Source organism: Melospiza melodia, chromosome 13, assembly GCF_035770615.1.
Source record: "Melospiza melodia melodia isolate bMelMel2 chromosome 13, bMelMel2.pri, whole genome shotgun sequence".
NCBI classification, from domain to species: domain Eukaryota; kingdom Metazoa; phylum Chordata; class Aves; order Passeriformes; family Passerellidae; genus Melospiza; species Melospiza melodia.
Window position 1 is genome coordinate 16,688,414 of NC_086206.1, and position 20,131 is coordinate 16,708,544.

Below are 20,131 nucleotides of genomic sequence, written 5' to 3' on the forward strand. Positions count from 1 at the left end.
TCTGCCCCAAGCAGCTGCCACCCTACACCTCCAGCATCAGTGTGCATGGGGTCATCATGACCCCAATCACAGCCTCCACCCTGGGTGATCCTTCCTCACTGTCATGTCTCCATTCCCTCACACCCCAGACCATTATGGCCCTGCTGTGGGGACCATTGCACAGGTCCTTCTTATCCTGGAACCACCTGGCAACCTCGGTCAGGCCCATCCTCTGCGCAGGGGAACCTGCATTCCCATGCCCCAGAGGACTCTCAGGTCCCTTGTCATCCATGGTTTTGTTCCTGGATACTCCCAAGCCCTTTGTCCTTCACGTCCCCACTCTCCAGGGCTCCTTACATCCCGTGGCCACCAAAGGCTGTGTTCCAGATATCACTGTTGTGCACAGGTCCTCTCTTGCCCCCGATCCTCCCCAGCACCTTGATTATCACCTTCCCCTGCTCTCAGGGAGACCCAGACCCCTTGTGCCATACCTGGGGCTCCCGAGGGCTCCCGCTGTCCCTGCTTCTGGGATTCCACGACCACAGGACCTGTTGGACCTATTGGCCATCACAGTCCCACCTGGGACCGAAATGGTTCCCTGGAGGGTGATGTGTGTCCTCGGTAGCCTCCATCCCCCGTGCAGCCCCCGCACCCCCAGCGCTCCGCGAACCCCCCGCAGTCTCCATCTCCCGTTCGCTCCCGCCTCCCTCCCTCCCTCAGCCCCGTTGTTCTCCCGGTGCCCCCGTTCCCGATCGCGGCCCCGTCCCTCCCCTCCGGCCCCGGCGAGGGGAGGAGGATCCGGCCGGCGGGGCCGTGCCCAGCCCAGCCCCTGCGCCGCCCCGCGCACCTCGCACCGGCTCCGGCACCGACACCAACACCGGCACCGGCACCGCTCGACCCCGCGCCGGGGCCGCCGCCGCCGCTCGCAGCCCGCCCCGCCCGCCCCGGCATGAAGGTGCTCCGGCACAAGATCGAGCTCCTGACAGGTACGGCCCGGCCGCGGCGCCGGAGCGGGGCTGTGGAACCCGGAGGGGCGGTGGGGCCGGGGATGGCGAGAGCCGTCAGCCCCTGAGCCCCCCGAGGCGATGGAGCTGCCCCACACCCGCACCCTGCCTTTGCTCCCGGGGCCGGGCTCGGGTCCTGCCCCGGCTCCGGGAGGCGATGCCTTGCTGCAGCGGGGAAAGCCCAGCCCGGGGGTGCTGGGGAACGGGAACGGAGTCGGCAGCTCCAGGCAAAGGGGGCGGCGAGCAGACAGCCGGGGGTGGGGAGGGCTGGGGGATAGCTGGAGCATCCCTGCGGTGCCTCCCGGCTCCTCAGCCAGCCTCCCCTGGGAGTCTCCCCGCTGCCCCGACAATGCGCTGGGCTGGGGAGGAGGCTGCTCTTAGCAACAGCCACTGCGAGACAGCCTGAGCCCCCCCAAAGCCCCGGCTGCCTCCGCCACCCCCGGACCCTGCGCTGCTCAGCCCTCATCGGTGGCACCGTGTCCCCGGACCCTGCGCTGTTCAGTCCTCATCGGTGGCACCGTGTCCCCGGACCCTGCGCTGCTCAGCCCCTCAGCAGTGGCACCGTGTCCCCGGACCCTGCGCTGCTCAGCCCTCACCGGTGGCACCGTGTGCCCCGGACCCTGCGCTGCTCAGCCCTCATCGGTGGCACCGTGTGCCCCGGCCCGGCCTGGCGGCTCCCGTGGTGTGGCTGCCCGGTCCCGCACCCTCAGCTGGACCGCACTTGAGGGGTTTGTGGGGGCTGCTGGGGTCCTGCGTCCCCCACGGGTTCAGAGACAGCCGTGGCTGTTCCTCCTGCACCGGTGGAGCGGGATGTGGCCAGGCTGTGTCACGCTGGGGTTTTCCTTCACCCCATCGTGCTCCCCCATCCCTCCCGCTCGGGGGGCAATGCTGGGGGCACACCAGACTGAGCTGCAAGTTCCCTTCCTCCCTCTGCCAGCCTCACTGAAGGCTGCCTTGGCTTCACTGCCTGGCAGGGGCCAGCCCTCACTTCTCCTGATTTGTCTGCCTGTTTGTCGCTGCTCAGTCAGCCCGAGGTGTCTGTGCCAACATCCTGTGGGCACCACATCCGTGCCAGGGCAGCTCGCAGGTACTCAGTGTGGGGACTCCCGTGACACTGAGGAGCATCTGAGGGATCCTTGCCCTGTGACCAAACACGCTCCCAAGTGTGAAATGGAGCTCACAGCCTTGTCGTGATCATGATATAATTATTATATCATGATATATCATGATATTATAATAATAATAATAATAGTGCTACAAGCTGGTTCTCCTGCAGTTAGCCAGCAGTGCAGATCCCTGGGGAAGGGAAGCCAATGTGGCTGTTCCTGTCCCATCTATGTACACAGTGCCAGGCCCCTGGTGGGGCAGAGCACCAGTCCCAGACAGAGCATTTATGTCCTGCTGGGTTTGGAACTGATTGGGAGTTAGGGAAGAGACGTGTCCTGGCTGTGCATCACACTGGGAAGGCAGAGTGGGAGCAGAGATGGGTATGTTTGGGGGGTACCCAGGGGATGGGTGCTGGTTGGAGGGTATTGGGGTGAGCTGCAAGGAAAGGGGCTCGTTACTGGGCACATTACCCTGGCAGAAGATGGGAGCCAAGTTTGGAGTTTTGGCTGGGAGACCTGGAGCTGTGGCTTCCTCACCAGCCTTCCACAGCGATGGTGACCCAGTGGGGCTGAGTGAGACTGCCCACAACCCCACAGCTACACTGCTGAGGAGGGACAGGGGTTCCTGTGGGGTGCCATGGGATGCAGAGCACCCAGGGAAGGTGGCAGCATGGCTGTGACCCTGATCCCTGACTTACTGATCCCTGCTCTATTCCCAAACTCCCACTTTGGGAGACTGTCCACCCCTGCTGTTGGAGCAGGGCTCTGCATGTCCCCCCTGAGCCAGCTTTGCCCCCACCACACAAACAAGGTCACGGGGCCTTTCCTCATGGCTCAGCCGCCCTCCCTCCCTCCCATACTAGCTGCAGGCTGTAATTAATAAAGGCATTCACCATACACTAAGTGCTGTTCCCAGCCACCCCGGGGCTGTGGCCACACGGTGGGTTGGTGTGCTCAGCGTGGGACTCTCCTGCTCTCCTCCAGACCCAGCTATTGGTGAGGCTGATTTTTCTCCTGTTTTTCCTCCTGAGGTTGTGGGGTTGCTCTGTTGGTGGCTCTGCAGGCTGTGCTGGCTTGGCTGTGCTGGTGGGCTGTGGGCCAGGGCTGTCCCTGTGCCACAGAGCCATCTCCCCAGCAGCACAGCCCAGCCTGGAGCAGTGTGCCCCTCACTTGTGCCTCTCCTTGGGGCTGAGGGCACCTCTCAACATCCCCTGGCCTGGTGGGACCCTCTGGGCAGGGGGTGGCACGGAGACTCCTGGTGCTGGGTGCCCTGGGAATCTCGAGAGGCTTTGCAGTGGTGTTTCTCCCTCCCAACAGTCCTGGATTGTTGGATGGCTCCCAAGGAGCAAGGCAAAGTGCCGTGTCTGCAGGGAGCAGGCAGGTGGCAGAGCCTGCTTGAGTTTTGAATAGAAAACCTGATCAGAGGAGCAAACCCCGACTTTGGAGGGCAGTTTATGGCCAGCTCCTGTATTCCTGGTGGCTTTGCAGTATTTGTGGCATTCCTTGGGCTTCCCACATTGTCAGCCTGGGCTTGCCTGTGTTTGGAGGTGGACAAAATGTGGAGCAGGCTCGGCTGAGGCTGTGTGGATGGAGTGGGTCTGTGTCTGCTGCTGTACAGCCCAGAGCATCCCCGTTATGTCCAGGGAGATTGCACAGGGGGAGACAGCTGGGAGGGTGTGGGATCAGTGCTGGCTCATTTGGAGAAGCAACAGCTTTTCTGAAGGCTTGGTCTTGTGGAAAGGGTGAAAACAGAGGCTGCAAAGGCAACACCTGAGGTCTGAGTGCAGATAATCCCCCGTCACTGGGATTTGCCAGGTACCCATCCCATTCAAACACAGGGGAGCCTGGACTGCTCCCTGTGTCCCCATGTCTTTCACCTTCTGTGTGCAGGCAGCTGCTGATCTCCTTGCTCTCTTTTGCTCTCTGAGCTGAGCTTGTGCCTGGGGGTGTTTTTGGAGATGCCAGTGTTGGTTGATGTCAGCAGCACCCAGTCTCACAGTGCTGCTGGGCAGTGGCTCCATGGAGAGGTCTGTCCCCCCAAGTCATGGGGCTGAGCCAGCACCTGATTCACAGGCAAGGAGAAGACTTTGGGACCAAAGGCTTTACATTTGGATTTCTTCCATCATTGCTGTACAAACTTCAGGCTGTCTCTCTGTTCTCTTTCTGCTTGGAACAGAAGAGCATGGCTGCCTCCCAGCATGGCTGAGAAACTTCACCCCTCATTCTGCCTGTGCAGGGAGATCTCCCTCTGTCCCATCCATACCTATCTGCAGCCTAAAACTGGCCAAAAATTTGGATTTTCTATCTTTGACTAATGCTGAAAGCTGGGATGGAAATTTGGATGCTCTTGCTCTGGGTTGGGTGCTTATTGAGGTGACCAGCATGGACAGATGAGGCTGGCCCCTCAGTTTGCCCAAGATCACACCCTGGAGATGGGTTTGTCCTTAAGTGGGAGAACTGGAGCTGGGTAGGAGCTGGGAGCTGAGCCCATCTCAGCTCTGTGTGCTCTGTGCAGAGGGGCTCACTGCAGCCCCTGGACAACTGAAGCACCAAGTGCCCACAGCAGATGGGTGCAGTGGAGCTGATTTGGGTCCCCTTTGGGAGGGAGCCCTGTGAATCTCTGGGGGCTGGGGCAAAGAGGAGCAAGGAAAGGACCTGCCCTGACCTGTGCCTTGCCCTGCAGGGCTGCTGCTGCAGGAGATGACCATGGCAGGGCTGCACGAGCTGCGCTTCACCGAGGAGAAGCCGCTGCTGCGGGGACAGGACGCCGAGCTGGTGAGTGTGGGGACCACGCTGGCTCTGGCTCCTGCATGTGGGGACAGGGAGCTTGGGAGGGCTGGAGGGGTGGTGTGCTGGTGCTGGGGTGGCACTCTGTGTGTGGGTGCTGGTTTTGGGTGCACCTTGGTGCTCCTCAGTGTGCGAGTGCTCGTGGTGATGAGCACGGGTGAGGTCTGGAGGGATGATGGATGTGTGTGCGCAGGCTGCACATCATGATACATCACACTCAGGTGACACATGCACGTGTGTGCAGCTGTTGTGGAAGCGTGTGTGTGTGCACACATGTGGGCACTGTGCCCCCTGCAGCCCCAGGAGTGGTGCCCATGGTGTCAGGGGTTTTGTGAGCTGGGTGGGAGGGCGCTGCAGAAGTGAGGGGTGTCTGTCCCTAATGGCTCCTTCTCATCCCAGGAGAACTCGGATGTCTTCCTCTCCACCGTGGACACAGACTGGAAGGTAGGAGCAGCCATGGGAGGTGCTGCCCACCCCCGGGTTTCACATGGAACAGCAGCCTGTGTCTGGGGGAGGCAGTGGGGCACTTAGTGGACTCAGGGGTGTTGCTGTCCCTTTTTCCATGGGAGGCAGTGCCTGGTCTGTGCATGAGGTTGCTCATCCATCATGGTCCTTGTCAGCAGGGGACAGGGGGATGCTGCCAGGCATCTCTGTGCTGGCGCTCAGATGTGGCTGGTGGGCGCTCGGCCATGGGCTGGGGACAAAACCTTTAAAACAGGCAATTTCTTCTCAGGAAGGCCGAGCTGCTTTTCCAGCCCCTCCACCATTGCCATGGCGATGGTTTCCCCGGCAATGCCAGCTCCCTGCTTACATAAGGGTGTTTGAAAGCCTCTTTCTCTTTTGGAGGGCTGGGGCATTGCCCCCTATACCACCCACCTCTCTTGGAGAGCAGGGCCCCTCTGCTCCCTTGGCTGGCACTGCCCATCTTGTACCTCCATTCCTGCTCTCCAGAGGAGCCCCATGATGCAGCTCCAGCACTCATGGGAGCTCAGCTCGTGCCTGGCTCCCACGTTGGTCTGCATCCCTCTCACACCCCTGCCAAGGCCCATCCTGCACCAGGCTCCCTGGGGAGGGAGGGTGGTGGGTAGTGCTGCCTGTCCCCTTCCCAGAGTGTTCCCCTGCCAAGGGACACCAGTGATTGTCACAACTTCAGGCTGTGTGCTGCCACTTTGCCAGAGTGGGACCATGGGGACGGTGGGACTGGGTGATGATGGCTGAGCCCTTGCAGGTACAGCACTGAAACAACAGCGTTTTTGTAAGGACAAAATAAATGTGGAATTCTTTCATCCTGGGGCAAGGGCAGCGGAGCACAGGTCCCTGATTTAGCAGGGCCAGAATTTTGGGGCTGGCCCACTGCCATGCAGGTGGGAGGGTGCAGCTGGTAAGGGAGCACGGCCTTTGGCAGGGTGCTGGGTGCTACCTGCTGCGCTTCACAGAGTGGGACAAACCTGATGGACCTCTCAAAAGGCACAAAATAATTAAAATGGTGCCCTCCCCAGCAGCTCCAAAGCTGGTGAGGTGCTGGGGCTGGGAGCAGCAGGGTGTGCAGGGCTGGGCTGCTCCTTTCTCTGCTTGCTCAGGGCTTCTGTTGGCCACTGGAGGGGACACCAAACCTCCTGGTGTCACCAGAGAGAGAGAGAGAAAGGAGAGGGAGGTGAGGAGGGAGGGAGGTGGCAGTGCCAGGCTGCCCAGAGCTCTCAGTAGCACCAGAGGCACCAGTGTGGCTCTGGCTCAGCTGTGCTGGGGCAGGGCTTGGTTGGCACACAGGGGATATTAAAGAGCAATGACCCTCCCAGGACAAATGTTGTGTATTTCAGGGGTTGGCCCATGGTGGCACTGAACTGTGTCCCTGGTGGTGCCCAAGTGGAGCAGTTCTGGACAGCAAATGCCACAGGGATGCACTTCAGGACCTAGAAAAGTAATTGGGCAACAACCAAGGCAGCTTTTCCCAAGCCAGCCAGACCCTTTGACCTCTTGGTTTCCCTCCAAGAGCCTCTGGGCAGGGATGGGCTGAGTTTCCTGGGCTATGCCAGGGCAACCACCTCCTTTTCTCCACTCTGACATTTGCAAGTTGGTGCAGTGCAAAGGCTGGGGCCTGCCTGCCATTCCTTGGGGAGATCTTACCCAATTTTCTAGGCTCACCTCCTTGGGATAATCCAATCCAGCCCCCAGCTTAACTCTTCACTGTCCATCTGCTCCTCCCTAGAGCCAGTCACTGACTTGTGCCACCAGCCAAAGTAAAGCCCTTGAGACAAAGCCAAGGTGCAGGAGAGCTGTGGGAAGGTGCCCTGGGACCCTGGATCCTGCAGGAGGTCTGGGCCACCCACCTGGCACGTGGGCTAGTAGCCAAGGCAGTGGTGATCCCATTTGATGCTGCTCCAGCAAAGTCAGCCTTGCTCAGCCCTGCCATCTCCCTGAAGCCCTTTTGTATTTACCTTGGCTCTTCTACCCCTTCTGTCTTCTGTTAATCACTTTCTGTCTTTTCTTGTCCCTTTGCATCTCTTGTTTCTTTCTGGGGACTGTGTCTCTCATGGTCTTTGGCTCTACAGGCAGCAGGGCTGGGGAAACCAGAAATGGTACCTGGAGTGCCAGGAACCACCTGGGAGCTGGAATTCCCCATCACACTCAGTCCTTCACTTGCAGAGATGCCTCTTTCCAGGCCTGGGTCTGAGCTCCCCACGGGACAGAGCAGTCAGAGTGAAGCCTGGTGGAGGCAGTGGGAATGTCATCCCTCTGCCTGCCTGTCCTTTCTCCCACATCCAGACCTTCTGCCTGTGCAGCCCTGCCTTGTTTGTGGCACATGGCTTTCAGTGGGTTCCTGAAAGGCAGTGAAGGGACTGTGGGACTCCTTCTCCATCCATGATTGCCCAGCTTTGTGCTGGTCATGCCAAGCTGGGCAGTGGTGCTGGACTGGGCAGGGGCAGGCAGGGTGCAGGGGAAGGGCACCCACAGACTGCTGGGGGGTTTTGGTGATGGTGGTGGTGAAAGGCCTCGTTGGAATCAGGGAAGAAATCATCTGCTGCACACATGTGCACATGGGAATACTCACACATGTGTGCATGCACACAGCATGTGTCAGTCCAGGGCCACGATCCAACCCCTTGGAGCTGCTGGATTGTCCCTCCTCCTGCTTTATTTGCCTGCCACTGGTGATGCCCAGGTCAGGGAGAAACCCTGCACGTCCCCTGTGTGCCATCATCCCACAGCTGTGTGGGTGTGCTGCTGGGTGAGGTGACACAGGCATGGACATGTGTGTGCCCCTCTGTGCACACCTGTCCAAGGCTCTGCAGGTGTGCAGCTCGCTGTGCATCCACCAGCACTAGTGCTGGCCATGGCATCCATGCTGATGCAGCAGGTGTGCTCCTGGTGTGCACGACACGCACAGAACAGGTACTGACACACACAGGGCCTGCCCTGGGGGGTGTGCCTCTCCTCCCAGTGCGGTGTCCGTGCTTTGGTGTGGGTATGGTATTAAGTTTCCCAGTTTTTCCCCTGGCAGGCAGGGTTTTGCCTGGCCCATGTGTGTCTGTGTTGGTACGTGTTCCTGTGCATGCACACGCGTGGTCACGGGCACGTGGCACAGCGCGCCTGCCGTGTCCCTCTCCTGTGTTTTAGCATGTGCCCGTGTCCATCTGTGGCTGTGTGTGTGCTGCCCTGCCCGGGCACGGCTGCAGGGCCCTGGCCATGGCTGCGGGCTCTGTGTGGCCGCAGCCAGGTGTGTGCAGGGGCACAGCGGGCACTGCCCTGGCCGTGCCAGGGCTGCTCCGCGGGAATGCCAGTCCAGACACCCCGCCTGCCTCCGTCTGCCCAAAGAGGGAAGATGGAGAAGGTACCGCACGGTGCCAGGCGTTTTTTCTTCATAAACAAGGGTATTTGGGGCCAATTGGAGCATGAATAATTCCCGCGGCAGCCAATGGCTGAGTGCTGGCTCCATCGCGGCGCTCGCCCGCAATGGAGGCCAAGCCTGCCGAGGGGGAAGGGCGAGGGAGGGCTCAGCGCAGGGCTGGGGCTCCGCTATAAATGCAGGCGAGGGGCTGAGCCAGCGCAGAGCTGCGCTGAGCCCCGGCGCTGCGTTCCCGTGCCCCACACCCGCACCTCCAGCTTGGCCCACCCGAGCATCCTCGTCCGCCCAGCTCCTCACCATGCCGGAGTGCTGGGATGGGGTAGGTACCGCGTTCCCCTGCTCGCTGCCCTCCCTCCCTCTCTCCCTCCCTCCGCAGGTGTTTTGCCCCAGCGTCTCTGCTGCTTGCCCAGGCTGGGCCTTTGCAGCCGGCAGGGCTCGGAGTAGGTCAGGCAGGCAATGGGGCAGGGAGGACCCACGGCTGGGGAGCCCTTCCTTCCCCCAGCCCTGCTGCCGCATCCCTGATGTGCTGCAGGTTTTGGGGACGCATTGTCCTTGAGCGTGTCCTCCCCGAGGCGGGCAGAGGTGCTGTGCCCAGGCTGAGGGTGAGCGGCTGTGCCCGTGCTGGGGCTGTGTGCTGATGGGGGCACACTGCCCCTTGCCCACCCCCTGAGCTGCAGAGGGACAGGGTCTCTGCCTGTTTTGAAACAAGCCCTCAGTTGTTTTCTGGCCTCTGCGGTGATGGCAACACCCGATGGCAACAGGCTGGTGCAGAGGGGGTGAGAGAGGTGGGAGCACTGCAGCGGTAGCCTGGACATGGGTGGGCTCAGACACCTGTGGGTGCTGAGACCCCCATGTCCCTCCTTGCTGGGGCTGTGGGTTGTCTGTTCCCGTCTCTCCTTGCTGTGGGCTGTCTGTGCCCCTCTCTCCTTGCTGCGGGCTGTCTGTGCCCCTCTCTCCTTGCTGCGTGCATCCCCTGCATGCCGAGGCTCTTCCCCCAGCGAGCATCCCTGCGGCAAAGGGCAGGGCTGTGGTAGCCAGCGGTGCTGCAGAGGCTGCACCACGGGCAGGATGTGCCTGGCTTGCTGGAGGGTGGGGGGCAGGAGGGAGCAGTGCTGAGGCTGGATCTGCTACCGTGGGCAGGTGATTTTGGGGTAGCATTGAAAGCCGAGCTGTTGGGCATGTGATGGGGACCACGGGGATGGTGCTGGCAAGGAGGCAGCCCTGTGCCCAGGACCAGACCACACGGATGTCTCCTGCTCTGTGACCTTGGGCCAGGCCCTTGCTCTGCCTCAGTGTCCCAATGTGTTGTTGCAGAGGGATGTCATTACCTGTGCACTTCTGCCTGATGCAGCTGCAGAGGGTGGAGGGACAGCTGTGGATGAGGGATGGGGTCAGGGTGCCCTTGGATGAGATGTCTCCACAGAGCCCTGGATCTGCTTTTGGCCACCGTGTTCCCCCCGGGACAGCAGGTCTCAGTGAGGGGAGGCACTGCAGTGAGGAGACCCTGTCCCCAGGCTGTTCCTCCCACCCAGGCCCGTGTCCTTCAGAGTCCTTGGTGGCGTGTAACCCGCGTGAGCATCCACGTACCTGCTCCCCTCCCACCAGCCCAGCCATGGGGCTGCCAGTGCCAGCAGTGAGGGCTGTGATGCTTGGGCACCCTGCCACCATCCCTGCCCTGCCCTGCCCTGCTCAGCACGTGCTGCTCCCGCACCCAGCAATCCCAGCCCCGGGGTCACTGCTGCTGGACTGGCTGGTGGGCATCTGGAGGGGACCTCTGGTCCCTTGTCCTTGGGGAGCACCTGCGCTCAGTTTCCTGTGCTGGCTGGCAGCAAGGGCCAGGATGTGGAAGGAAAGGAACCCTCCTAGACAGGGAAACTGAGGCACAGGGTAGTTTTTGTCTCTGTGTGGGGGCACTGCTATTTCAGGTTTTAAAGTTACTTTAGCTGTAATTTTGGGATCAGTTACAGCATTTCCTGGAGTGCTGTCCAAGGTCTGACCTCTGCCTGTTTGTCCCAGACACATTGAAACTGCACCCAACTGGGCCATGCTGTGAGCCCCTCCCTTGTTGCCAAAATTTTCTTGGTCTCAAGCCCTTGAAGATCTCCTTTCTTTCCTGTGGTCCTATCCTGTTATCCTTCTCTCTCAAGCTCTCTTGGATCCATCCCTTGATACCATCCTGTGATCCCATCCCATGATACACATGTCCAATCTTACATCCTGTGATCCCTTCCCCTTCCCCTTCCCCTTCCCCTTCCCCTTCCCCTTCCCCTTCCCCTTCCCCTTCCCCTTCCCCTTCCCCTTCCCCTTCCCCTTCCCCTTCCCCTTCCCCTTCCCCTTCCCCTTCCCCTTCCCTTCCCTATCATTTGTCCTGCTTTCTACCCTCTCTGGAATACCCAGAGCTGTTTTTTTTTCCTGGGACAGCTGCTCCTCTTTCCCGTGTCTTCCCACGGGAGCCAGCCATTTGAGGAAGCAGCAGGGAAGGGTGTGATGGCAGGGGAGGATGGAAGAATTCCTTAGGGCAGGTGGGCCTCACCCCTTGTCTCCTCTTCCCCAGGAACACGACATTGAGACCCCCTACGGGCTGCTGCACGTGGTGATCCGGGGCTCTCCCAAGGGGAACCGCCCGGCCATCCTGACCTACCATGATGTGGGCCTCAACCGTGAGTGCTGCTCCCAGCTGGGCTGCAGGGAGGCAGGGCTGGGCCCCAGGGCTGCCAGGACATCGCCCCTGGCTCAGCCCCTTTGCCCCCACCCATGGCTGCACGGGGTATCTGAAACACCAGGGGAGTTTGGGCGCTCAGCTGGACACAAAGCCAGGCACAGCCAGGAGGGCTTGGCCACCCCAGTGCTGCCTGCCTGCCTGTCCACAGCACAGCAGCAGGGATGGGACATGGGGGATGCTGGGCTGGTTCTCACCGCCATCTCCGGCGTGTTGGTATTCAGAGCATGGACCCAGCTGGCAGCAGAGCAGAATGGGGGACAAGAGAGACTGGGAATAGCAGGGAAGGAGGGACCCTGAGCTGGGGCTCTGCTGTGGAGATGCTGCACTTTGTGTCAGCCTGCAGCCCTAGACCTGCACCCAGAGCCCTGTCCCTTCCGGCTGATGCTCAATTCCCTGCGAGTGGGGAGAGGCATCTCCCGCTCTGCTGGCGGCTGAGGCTGAGTCACTGACATGCCACATGAGCTGTGTCACCATTGCAGCAGCTCTGGCTGCTCAGATACACGTCACGCTGGCTGCAAGGAGCCTCACAACCTGCCTCACCCCATGTGTTGGGAGGCATGTCCAGCACTGATGCCATGGGACAGAACAGGACAGGACCCCTCCAAGCCCTGGCAGTATCTGTATCCCACTGCAATGCTGGGGTCTTGTCCACAGCTGGGGATGTTTCTTTGACTCTTTCCGAGCAGGGAGATTTGCAGCTGTTCCTCAAATCCTGTGTTTGCTTGAGCCCTTTCTGGGGATTTTGGACAGGGCTAATGCCCCAGGCTGCTAATCCTGCTGCCCACTGGGTGGTCTTGCAGTCCTGGGCTCTGCAGCCCTCAGTCCCATCCTTCTGAGAATGAGGTCACCACAAACTTCTCATTCTGGCTGTGTCTGTCCATCCCCATGCCTCCTGACACCTGTAGGGATGCAGCCCTTGCTAACAGCAGCTGTGGTCCCTGCTGGGAGGACAAGGAGCCTGGAGGGAAGGGATGGGATGGTTTTGGTGGCATGTCACCCCCTGGGTGAAGGGCAGTGGGAGGGTGGGCAGCTGCTGTCCATGCTCCCCTGGCCCACCATGCCCCAGAGTTGGGGTGTTTGGTCTCTGACACCCACCTGCCCTTTGACAGACAAGCTTTGTTTCAACACCTTCTTCAACTACGAGGACATGCAGGAGATCACGAAGCACTTTGTGGTGTGCCACGTGGATGCACCAGGACAGCAGGCAGGAGCCTCACAGTTCCCTCAGGGGTAGGTGCCAGCTGCAGGGGCTCACTGTGCCTGCTGGGGTGTCACCTCCCTGCCCCTTGGGTTGTTGCTGCCTGGCAGTTGTGCTCTGCCTGTGGGTCTTTCCAAACTGAGCCAAAGCCTGTGGCAGATGACTGGCCCAGGGTGGGTGGTTTGCAGGTGGGTGGCATTTCCCTGCCCATTTCAGGCAGCCCAGCTGCCCTGTCCCAGACACTGTGCTCTGAACAGGTTCCATAACCACCATCCTGTGCCTCCCTGTGCCACAGGTACCAGTATCCATCCATGGACCAGCTGGCTGCCATGTTACCCAGCGTGGTGCAGCATTTTGGGTGAGTCAGCCTCTCTTCCACAGCTGCTGGCTGAGGGTCCTGGCAGGGACATGGACAGAAAACAAGGATTTGGGGCTGGCATACTGCAAGTCTTCTTGCTGTGGGTGGAGGGGTGTCCCAGGGAACGCGTTGGAGCCTGCTGTCCCTCATGTACACCTCTCCATATTTCCAGGTTCAAGTATGTGATCGGGATCGGTGTTGGGGCAGGAGCCTACGTGCTGGCCAAGTTTGCGGTGAGCCTGGGGCTGGGATGGGCTGGCCTTGAGCTGTTTGTACCTGCTGTCAGTCCAGGGCATGGGGAAGAGCAGGAGCTGATACCTCCAGGCAGTCTCTGTTGCTGCAGAGGCTCCTGGGGGGTTGGAGCACCCAGGACAGCAGTGCCAAGGCCACAGTGGCTGGGTGGTCTCCTGTTGCTCCCAGGACGGGGTCACATCAGCTCCATGCAGTGCCTGTGCAGTGGCTTTGGTGGGGGGCTGCCCAGGGCACATCTCCCCTCCCCTCTGAGCCTCTCCCCTCTTGCTCTCTGCAGCTCATCTTCCCTGACCTGGTTGAAGGGCTGGTCCTGATGAACATCGACCCCAACGGCAAAGGCTGGATTGACTGGGCAGCTGCCAAGGTGGGCAGGCCCCGACCCCTCCTGCCAGTCCTGGCAGCTTCCTGGGGCAGGAGGCAGCCATGGCAGTGCAGTAACTCCCTGTGCTCCCTCTGCAGCTCTCTGGCCTCACCAGCACGCTGCCAGACATTGTCCTGTCCCATCTGTTCAGCCAGGTAAGGGCTGTGCATCCTCCAGGCCTCTGCCACCAGCCCCTGGCCCAGCATCCCAGCTGGGTCACCTGGGCTGTGCCCTGCCAGTGCCACAGTGCCACTGGGCCTGTCCCGTGTACAGGGTTGGGGTTAGTCAAGCCCTGCCTGGTCTGAGGCTAAACCTTGATGAGTTTGTGACCTGTGCCCATGTCCTGCCTGGGTGTGCTGCCTGCAGCTCCACCGTGCCCAGCTGCACTGCCCAGCATCCCCTTCTCATCCGTGCTGGCTGGCATGGGCAGGACTTGGGGAGCAGGGTGTGTCCCCAGCACCTGCCCTGACCTCCATCCCCTGCTGGCACAGGAGGAGCTGATGAACAACACGGAGCTGGTGCAGAGTTACCGGCAGCAGATCGGCAGCGTGGTGAACCAGTTCAACCTCCAGCTCTTCCTCAACATGTACAATGGGTGAGTGCTCCAGGCAGCCCCACTGCAGGGCTGGGTCCCTGTCTGTGCTAGGGTGAGGGCTGCAGTGCTGGTGGGTGGCTCTGAGGTCACTGTGAGTGCCCAGACCCCTGTTGGGTGCTGTCATCACCCTCCAGTGCATGCAGACAGCAGTGCAAACCTGTCTGCCACTGCTGGCTGGGCATGTGGGAGTGGTGGTGCCTGAGCCAAAGCCTTGCCATGTCCCAGAGCCCACCATCATGGATACACATATCCATGTCTCCCCCTGCACTGGGTGCTGGCACAGGTCTGGGAAAGGGGGCAGAGATGCTGTCCCATGCATGCAGGGGCTTGGGAGCCCTGCCACTCTGCTGGGTGCTTCATCTTGTGGCAGAGATGGCTAGGGCATCCTCCATGCACAAGGTGCTGAGACAGTAGGGCTGTGTGTGGCTTCTTGGGGCTGGCAGTGGCCTGATTCTTGTGCTGTGGCATCAGTTGTGGCACCTGCCCATGAGCTCACACTGGCCTTTCTCCTCCATCAGCCGCAGGGACCTGGACATCAACCGGCCTGGGACCGTGCCCAATGCCAAGACGCTGCGGTAAGAGTCACACCAGCAAGTCATGGAGGGGTCTCTGGGCAGGCGAATTCACTCAGACCAAACCCTGACCAGGCCCCTTCTCCTGTCACTTCCAGCTGCCCCGTGATGCTGGTGGTCGGAGACAATGCGCCTGCTGAGGAGGGGGTGGTGAGTGCTGCAGGGCGCCAGGCGGGCGGTGCCCACGCACGGGCACGCACATGTTCACTGCCTGCTCACACGCATGGCAGCTCCTGGGGCTGGGAGTGTGCCTGCTCGTGTGCAGACCTGCCTGCTCGTGTGGGCACCTCTGCACACACAGCTCTGTGTCGTTGCCAGACCTGGAAAACTTCCCCTTCTCCATATGCCCAGATGTGCTCACACTGTGCATGCTTGGCTGTGTTGGCACACGGGCACTCCCTGCTCTGCCACATGCACCCACACAGCTGCTGGCACACTTGTGTGCCTGTACACACCCATGTGACACAGAGTGACTCGCCAGTCCCCCTCACCTCCCGTTCAGTCCCCACCCTTGCCCAGGCTCATGGGAGGAAAGTCCCCTTTGTCCCATGGCAGGGATGGAGGTCCTGCAGGTGCAGGGCTCACCTAGTGCCCTGTCTGCTCCTGGCTGGGGTGGCATTTGTCAGCTGGAATGCTGTGGGCCAGAGGACTACTTCGTGGCTCCTGGCTTCCTAGGGTGCTAATATCATCTCTCTTGCCTGCAGGTGGAGTGCAACTCCAAGCTGGATCCCACCAACACCACATTCCTGAAGGTAGGCTGGTGGCAACAGGCAGTAGGGAGGTTCCTGCTGCCTATGAAGTGCCCGATTCCCTTCTGCACCAGGGCTGCAGGATGTCCCCATCTCTCCATTCCAGGTCTATCATGGCCCTTGGAGCTGGGGGTGTATGGGCACAGCAGGGTGACCCCAGCAGTGGCACCCTGCCAGTGGGTCCGGGGGGATGGTGGGCAGTACAGGCACCCTCCCAAACTAAGCAGGATCTTCTTCTTTGCAGATGGCTGACTCTGGTGGGCTGCCCCAGGTCACACAGGTGAGCCCTCACAATTTCCCCAGTTACCTGGGCATACTGGGCCCTGAGACATGCGCTGGTGCTGTCCTTGCCCAGCTGGGGATGGGCTGATGAGGGTATAAGGGTCTCACAGTGGGGCTGCTCAGGGCTGAGAGGGGATCTCAGCCTCAGTGCTGCCTCAGCTCAGCTCACTCTGCTCTCTCCCTACAGCCAGGCAAGCTGACCGAAGCCTTCAAGTACTTCCTGCAAGGCATGGGCTACAGTGAGTGCTGGGGCTGCTGTGGGTCTGTGTGTGCCCATGTGTGTGTGCTGACCTGCTGCAGGTCTGTCTGTCCGTGTGTCCACAGGGGACTGGGGTGTACAGGCTCTATGTGCACAGATGTGTGTACGAGGGCTCTGGTGTGCACATGTGTGTGTGTCAGGCTCCCTGTGTTGGTGTGCACATACATGTGTGTGGGCATGCACGAGCAGGGGCTGTGTGTGTGCAACAGACAAGCAGAGCTGATGTGCAGAAGTCTGTGTGTGTGTTTGTGTGCACAGTTTAAGACCATGTGTGTGCACATGTTGACCTGTGTGTGTACATGTTGACCCGTGTGTGCATGCTTGCAAAAGTCCACATGTGTGGGTGTCTGTGTGTCCGTGTGTGCAGTCTGTGTGTGTGTGTGTGCAGTGTGCGTGCACAGGGACAGCTCCGTGTGCAGGCACACGTGGGCTGGGCAGGGGCTCCTGGCCCAGAGGAGAGGCTGACAGGGCTGACACTCTCTCTCTGCCCTCCCTGCCCTTCTCCTGCCCCTGCCAGTCACCCACCTGAAGGATCGGAGGCTGAGTGGAGGCACAGGTACCGCTCAGTGCCCGCTGCTGCATGGTGCCTGCCTGGCCTGTGCCCTCCAGCTGCCTGGGCACCTCTGGGAGCAGCCTGGATGCAGGACTGGCCCTTTCCTGCCAGATGCCCACTGCCTCGCTCTGCTTTGCCTGAGATGGCACTCTAGGCCAGGGCTGGGGGCTGAGAAATGGCATTCAGACAATTCCACCTCCATGCAGGCACAGTCTCGGCAGTGTGCCCACTGTACCCTCTTCCAGGTGGGCCATCCTGGCTGAGGGATGGTGCCACCTTCCCTGCACACCCTGGGCAGCCAGGGGAGCTCTGATCCCAGCTCACTCTTTTCCTGGAGCATGGTAGTCAGGGGTTCCCACTGCCTGATGCCCAGAGGTTGCATGCCCAGGAGTGAGCCTGGTGTTCAGCCTGCCCAGAGCAGCCCTGCCCTGCTGTCCCTCACCTGGAGCTGCTCATGTTGTCACAGCACCGCTTGCTGCAAGCTTGTGCCCAGGCTCAGTCGCATTGGGGAGCAGGGCTGGTGGCAGTGTTGGCTCAGGTTTTCAGAGGGATCTGAGCACCCTGGCCGTCTCTGTGTGCCCGTGCAGTGCCATCTGCCAGCATGACCCGCCTGGCACGCTCCCGCACGGCCTCCCTCACCAGCGCCAGCTCCGTGGATGGCACCCGCCCGCGCGCCTGCACCCACTCGGAGAGCACCGAGGCCATGGGGCAGATCAACCACACCATGGAGGTTTCGTGCTGAGGCCCGCGCCCGCCGCCGACGTCTCCTTCAGAGCCATCTCCCATCCGTCAGCATCCCGCCAGCACCCACCCGCCCCGTGGACATCCTCCACCAGGGCCCTCGCTTCTTCGGGGTCAATTTGTCTTCTTTGCCGTTGGCCCCACCCCCTTGTCTGGTACAGGAGAAGGAGAGGGGCTTCGTCCAGCAGTCACACATGGTTCTGCATCGGTCCTCACCCTCCCCAGCACCGGCCTGGCCCCGGCTTGGGAGGGTGGGTGGCAGGGGGGCAGGGCCAGGATGGGGTAGCAGGGTCAGGGTGGTGAGATGGGGACAGGATGTTATGATGGGATGGGACAGCACGTGGAGAGGACACAGGAGGTAGGTTGGTCTCCCAAGTTCAGCTGATGGCTGACCAAAAGGAATACAGGAAGAGGGAGCAGCGTTACTGGGAGGTCACTGGTCTGTACCTAGGGATGCAGTTTTCATTTCTCCCTGGTGGCCCTCTCTAGGGAGAGCTAGCACGGGATCCCCCAGCACACCCAGAACTTGCTACCCCAGAGCTGGCTGCGCCTTGTGAGAAATCACATCCCATACTGTCCCTTTGCCCTGGTCATGTATCCTGAGGGCTGCCCTGGGGCAACTGAAGAGAGCTCAGCCCTACTCCAGAAGCTATAAGAGCAGAAGGGTGGCATGACTGTCCCCCTGCCACCGGTGGTGGCACTTCCTTGGTCCCTTGTTGCAAGAAGGACAATTACCATCTGCCACCAGAAATGCACTGGGGAGTGGGGAATTGGCTGGCTTGGCCCCTGCCACACTGTCAGTTCCACTCCCAGCTCTTGGGCTGAGCCTGCCAGGGTCCAGAGGCCACTGTTTCAGGGGATGTCACACAGCAAATCCCACCTCAAGTTTTGCCACAACCTGTGGGTGTCATCACCGAGGAGCCATTAGCAATAAGATGAGACACTCCCCCCGCCGTGCTGGGGAGCCCTCAGCACCCCCTGCCCCGCAGGGTGCCTCACCACAAGGTGCTGACACTGTGGGGTGACCCATGGGATGTGGGGAGCACTCCTTGGTCTGGCTTTGCCCACACGGCTGCCCAGACCCACTGAGGCTCCCCAGATCCACCCCCCACCTCCAGCACTTTGCCTGCACACCGAGCAGGGCGTCTCTCAAGGGCTTGGCTCCCCCCAGGCCATGGGGCCCCCTCTGGCCACCAACTCCAGGTGGCTCTTGCCTCTCCCACTCAGCACAGGGACCCCTGTCATTGCATAACCCCAGTGATGGCCACCCAGCCTCTGCTGCCCGAGCAGCCGTGCCCAGCCCCTCCTGGCACAGGTAAGGATGGCCCTGCCTCTGCTGATGGGTGCTCAGGTCTCTGTAGGGTGTCCATGGGGGATCTGAGCAGGGAACCCACCAGGTGCCACCTCCTGGGTGAGCAGAACCAGCCCACTGGAGCAGGTCCCAGCCAGCCCCACAAAAGCATTGCACCCTCAGACCCCATCCCTGCTCCCCAGTGAAGGGCACAGAGCTCCTGGGGCTCCCAGCGGGTGTATGAGGGCTTTTGGCCCTGAGACCCGTGCCCCACCCAAACCCTCCCCTGGTGAAAGACCCCAAAACACCAGTGTGCCCCTTTGTCCCCACTTTGTTCTGCTGTGTGCTTCCTTCTTGGTGTGACTCTGAAAGCTACGTAGCTCCTTTTTACGGTAGATACCGCTGCGATCTCTTGTTTTCTCAGCGTGTCCTTCCAGATGATATATATATATAAATACCTATACATAATATATATATAAGGGTTTGCCCAATCCCTGACCTTTTTGGGTTCACTCCTCCTCGCATTCTTGTCCAAGCAGTGCCGTGTGGTTTCCCTGGAGGTGGTGTGGCCGTGCTCGCCTTCAGTTCCTCACCTTGGTTTTGTTGGTTGGTTGGTTTGGTTTTCCCTGGTGGTTTGTTCTTTTGATTTTTGTTGGTTTTCCTTTTTTTCCTCAGTCACAGCAGAATTTAACACATTTTCCTGTCTGAGTGCAGCCTGGTTTTGTCACAGCGGCATGGTGGCCGCAGCACTCGTGAGACAGCAATATGTAAACCGGATCTAACTAACCTGTTGCTGTAGAGAGGAGTTACTGTGTTGGAAATAAACCAACTAACTAATAAAGATGTTAAGAACCTGCTGTGCTCTTTACAACATGCTGCAGGGAAATGGGTCTGAGCCCAGCTGGGGCCTGCCTGCAGAGACCTGGCAGTCACAGAGGACAAGGGGGACACACGTGGGCCACCAACCCCACTAGTGATGCCCACATGGGGGAAAGGTGTGGGGTGCTTTGGCTTTGGGGTAGCCATAGGGAGGCTGCCCTGTGTGTAAAGAGTGGATGGAGGCTGGAAAGCTGCCAGTGATGTTGGATCCAAGGGGTGTCCAGTGGGGAAGAAAAGATCCGTGGCTGCACAACTCTGGGGATGAGCAGGGTCCTTGAGAGACTCAGCTTTCCTGTCCACTCCCTGTTTGTCTCCCCATCAAGGTCTGAGTGTCCCAGGCCATAGGCCTTTCCAAGTGCATGAAGTCCTACCAGGGAAGGATCCCCTCCCTACATCCTTGTCCCTGCTTGAGTGTGTCAGTGTCTGCCTCGTGCTGGGTCACTCCAAACTGGTCCCAGTCCGTGCAGAGGGCCCAGAGCCAAAGATGGAGACACTGTGGCTGTGTAGTCCACACTCATGGCTGCCTGGGGTGGGCAGAGCAAGCCTGGACATGTGGGGGGAATGCAGAGGGCCAAGGCTGAGCTCAGGGGTGGGCAGGC

At 60.4% G+C, this 20,131-nt stretch overlaps 1 protein-coding gene across 4 annotated transcripts; it reads left to right on the forward strand.

The window, feature by feature from the left end:
- The first annotated feature begins 886 nt into the window (after window positions 1–886).
- NDRG4 (NDRG family member 4) lies at window positions 887–19,510 on the forward strand. Of its 4 annotated transcripts, XM_063168058.1 has the most exons (17): window positions 887–965; window positions 4,773–4,864; window positions 5,276–5,320; window positions 11,275–11,380; window positions 12,552–12,672; window positions 12,936–12,998; window positions 13,171–13,231; window positions 13,528–13,614; window positions 13,710–13,766; window positions 14,103–14,206; window positions 14,725–14,781; window positions 14,877–14,928; window positions 15,483–15,530; window positions 15,772–15,807; window positions 15,997–16,048; window positions 16,586–16,624; window positions 17,209–19,510. In XM_063168058.1, the coding sequence occupies exons 1-17, from the start codon at window positions 929–931 to the stop codon at window positions 17,361–17,363; spliced, it is 1,212 nt and encodes a 403-aa protein (XP_063024128.1). In that variant the 5' UTR covers window positions 887–928; the 3' UTR covers window positions 17,364–19,510. The 4 variants fall into 4 exon arrangements, with proteins under 4 accessions (XP_063024128.1, XP_063024129.1, XP_063024130.1 ...); XM_063168059.1 differs by lacking the exon at window positions 16,586–16,624 and having other exon boundaries at window positions 889–965; XM_063168060.1 differs by lacking the exons at window positions 887–965; window positions 4,773–4,864; window positions 5,276–5,320 and adding an exon at window positions 8,891–9,039.
- Window positions 19,511–20,131: the final 621 nt, after the last annotated feature.

What these genes read in the sequence shown, in the direction of transcription:
- NDRG4 (XM_063168058.1), top strand. Translation starts at nt 929, where the DNA reads ATGAAGGTGCTCCGGCACAAGATCGAGCTCCTGACAG. An exon ending in CCGTGGACACAGACTGGAAG is followed by an intron (nt 5,321 to 11,274) that starts GTAGGAGCAGCC and finishes CCTCTTCCCCAG; the next exon opens with GAACACGACATTGAGACCCC. An exon ending in CCAACACCACATTCCTGAAG is followed by an intron (nt 15,531 to 15,771) that starts GTAGGCTGGTGG and finishes TCTTCTTTGCAG; the next exon opens with ATGGCTGACTCTGGTGGGCT.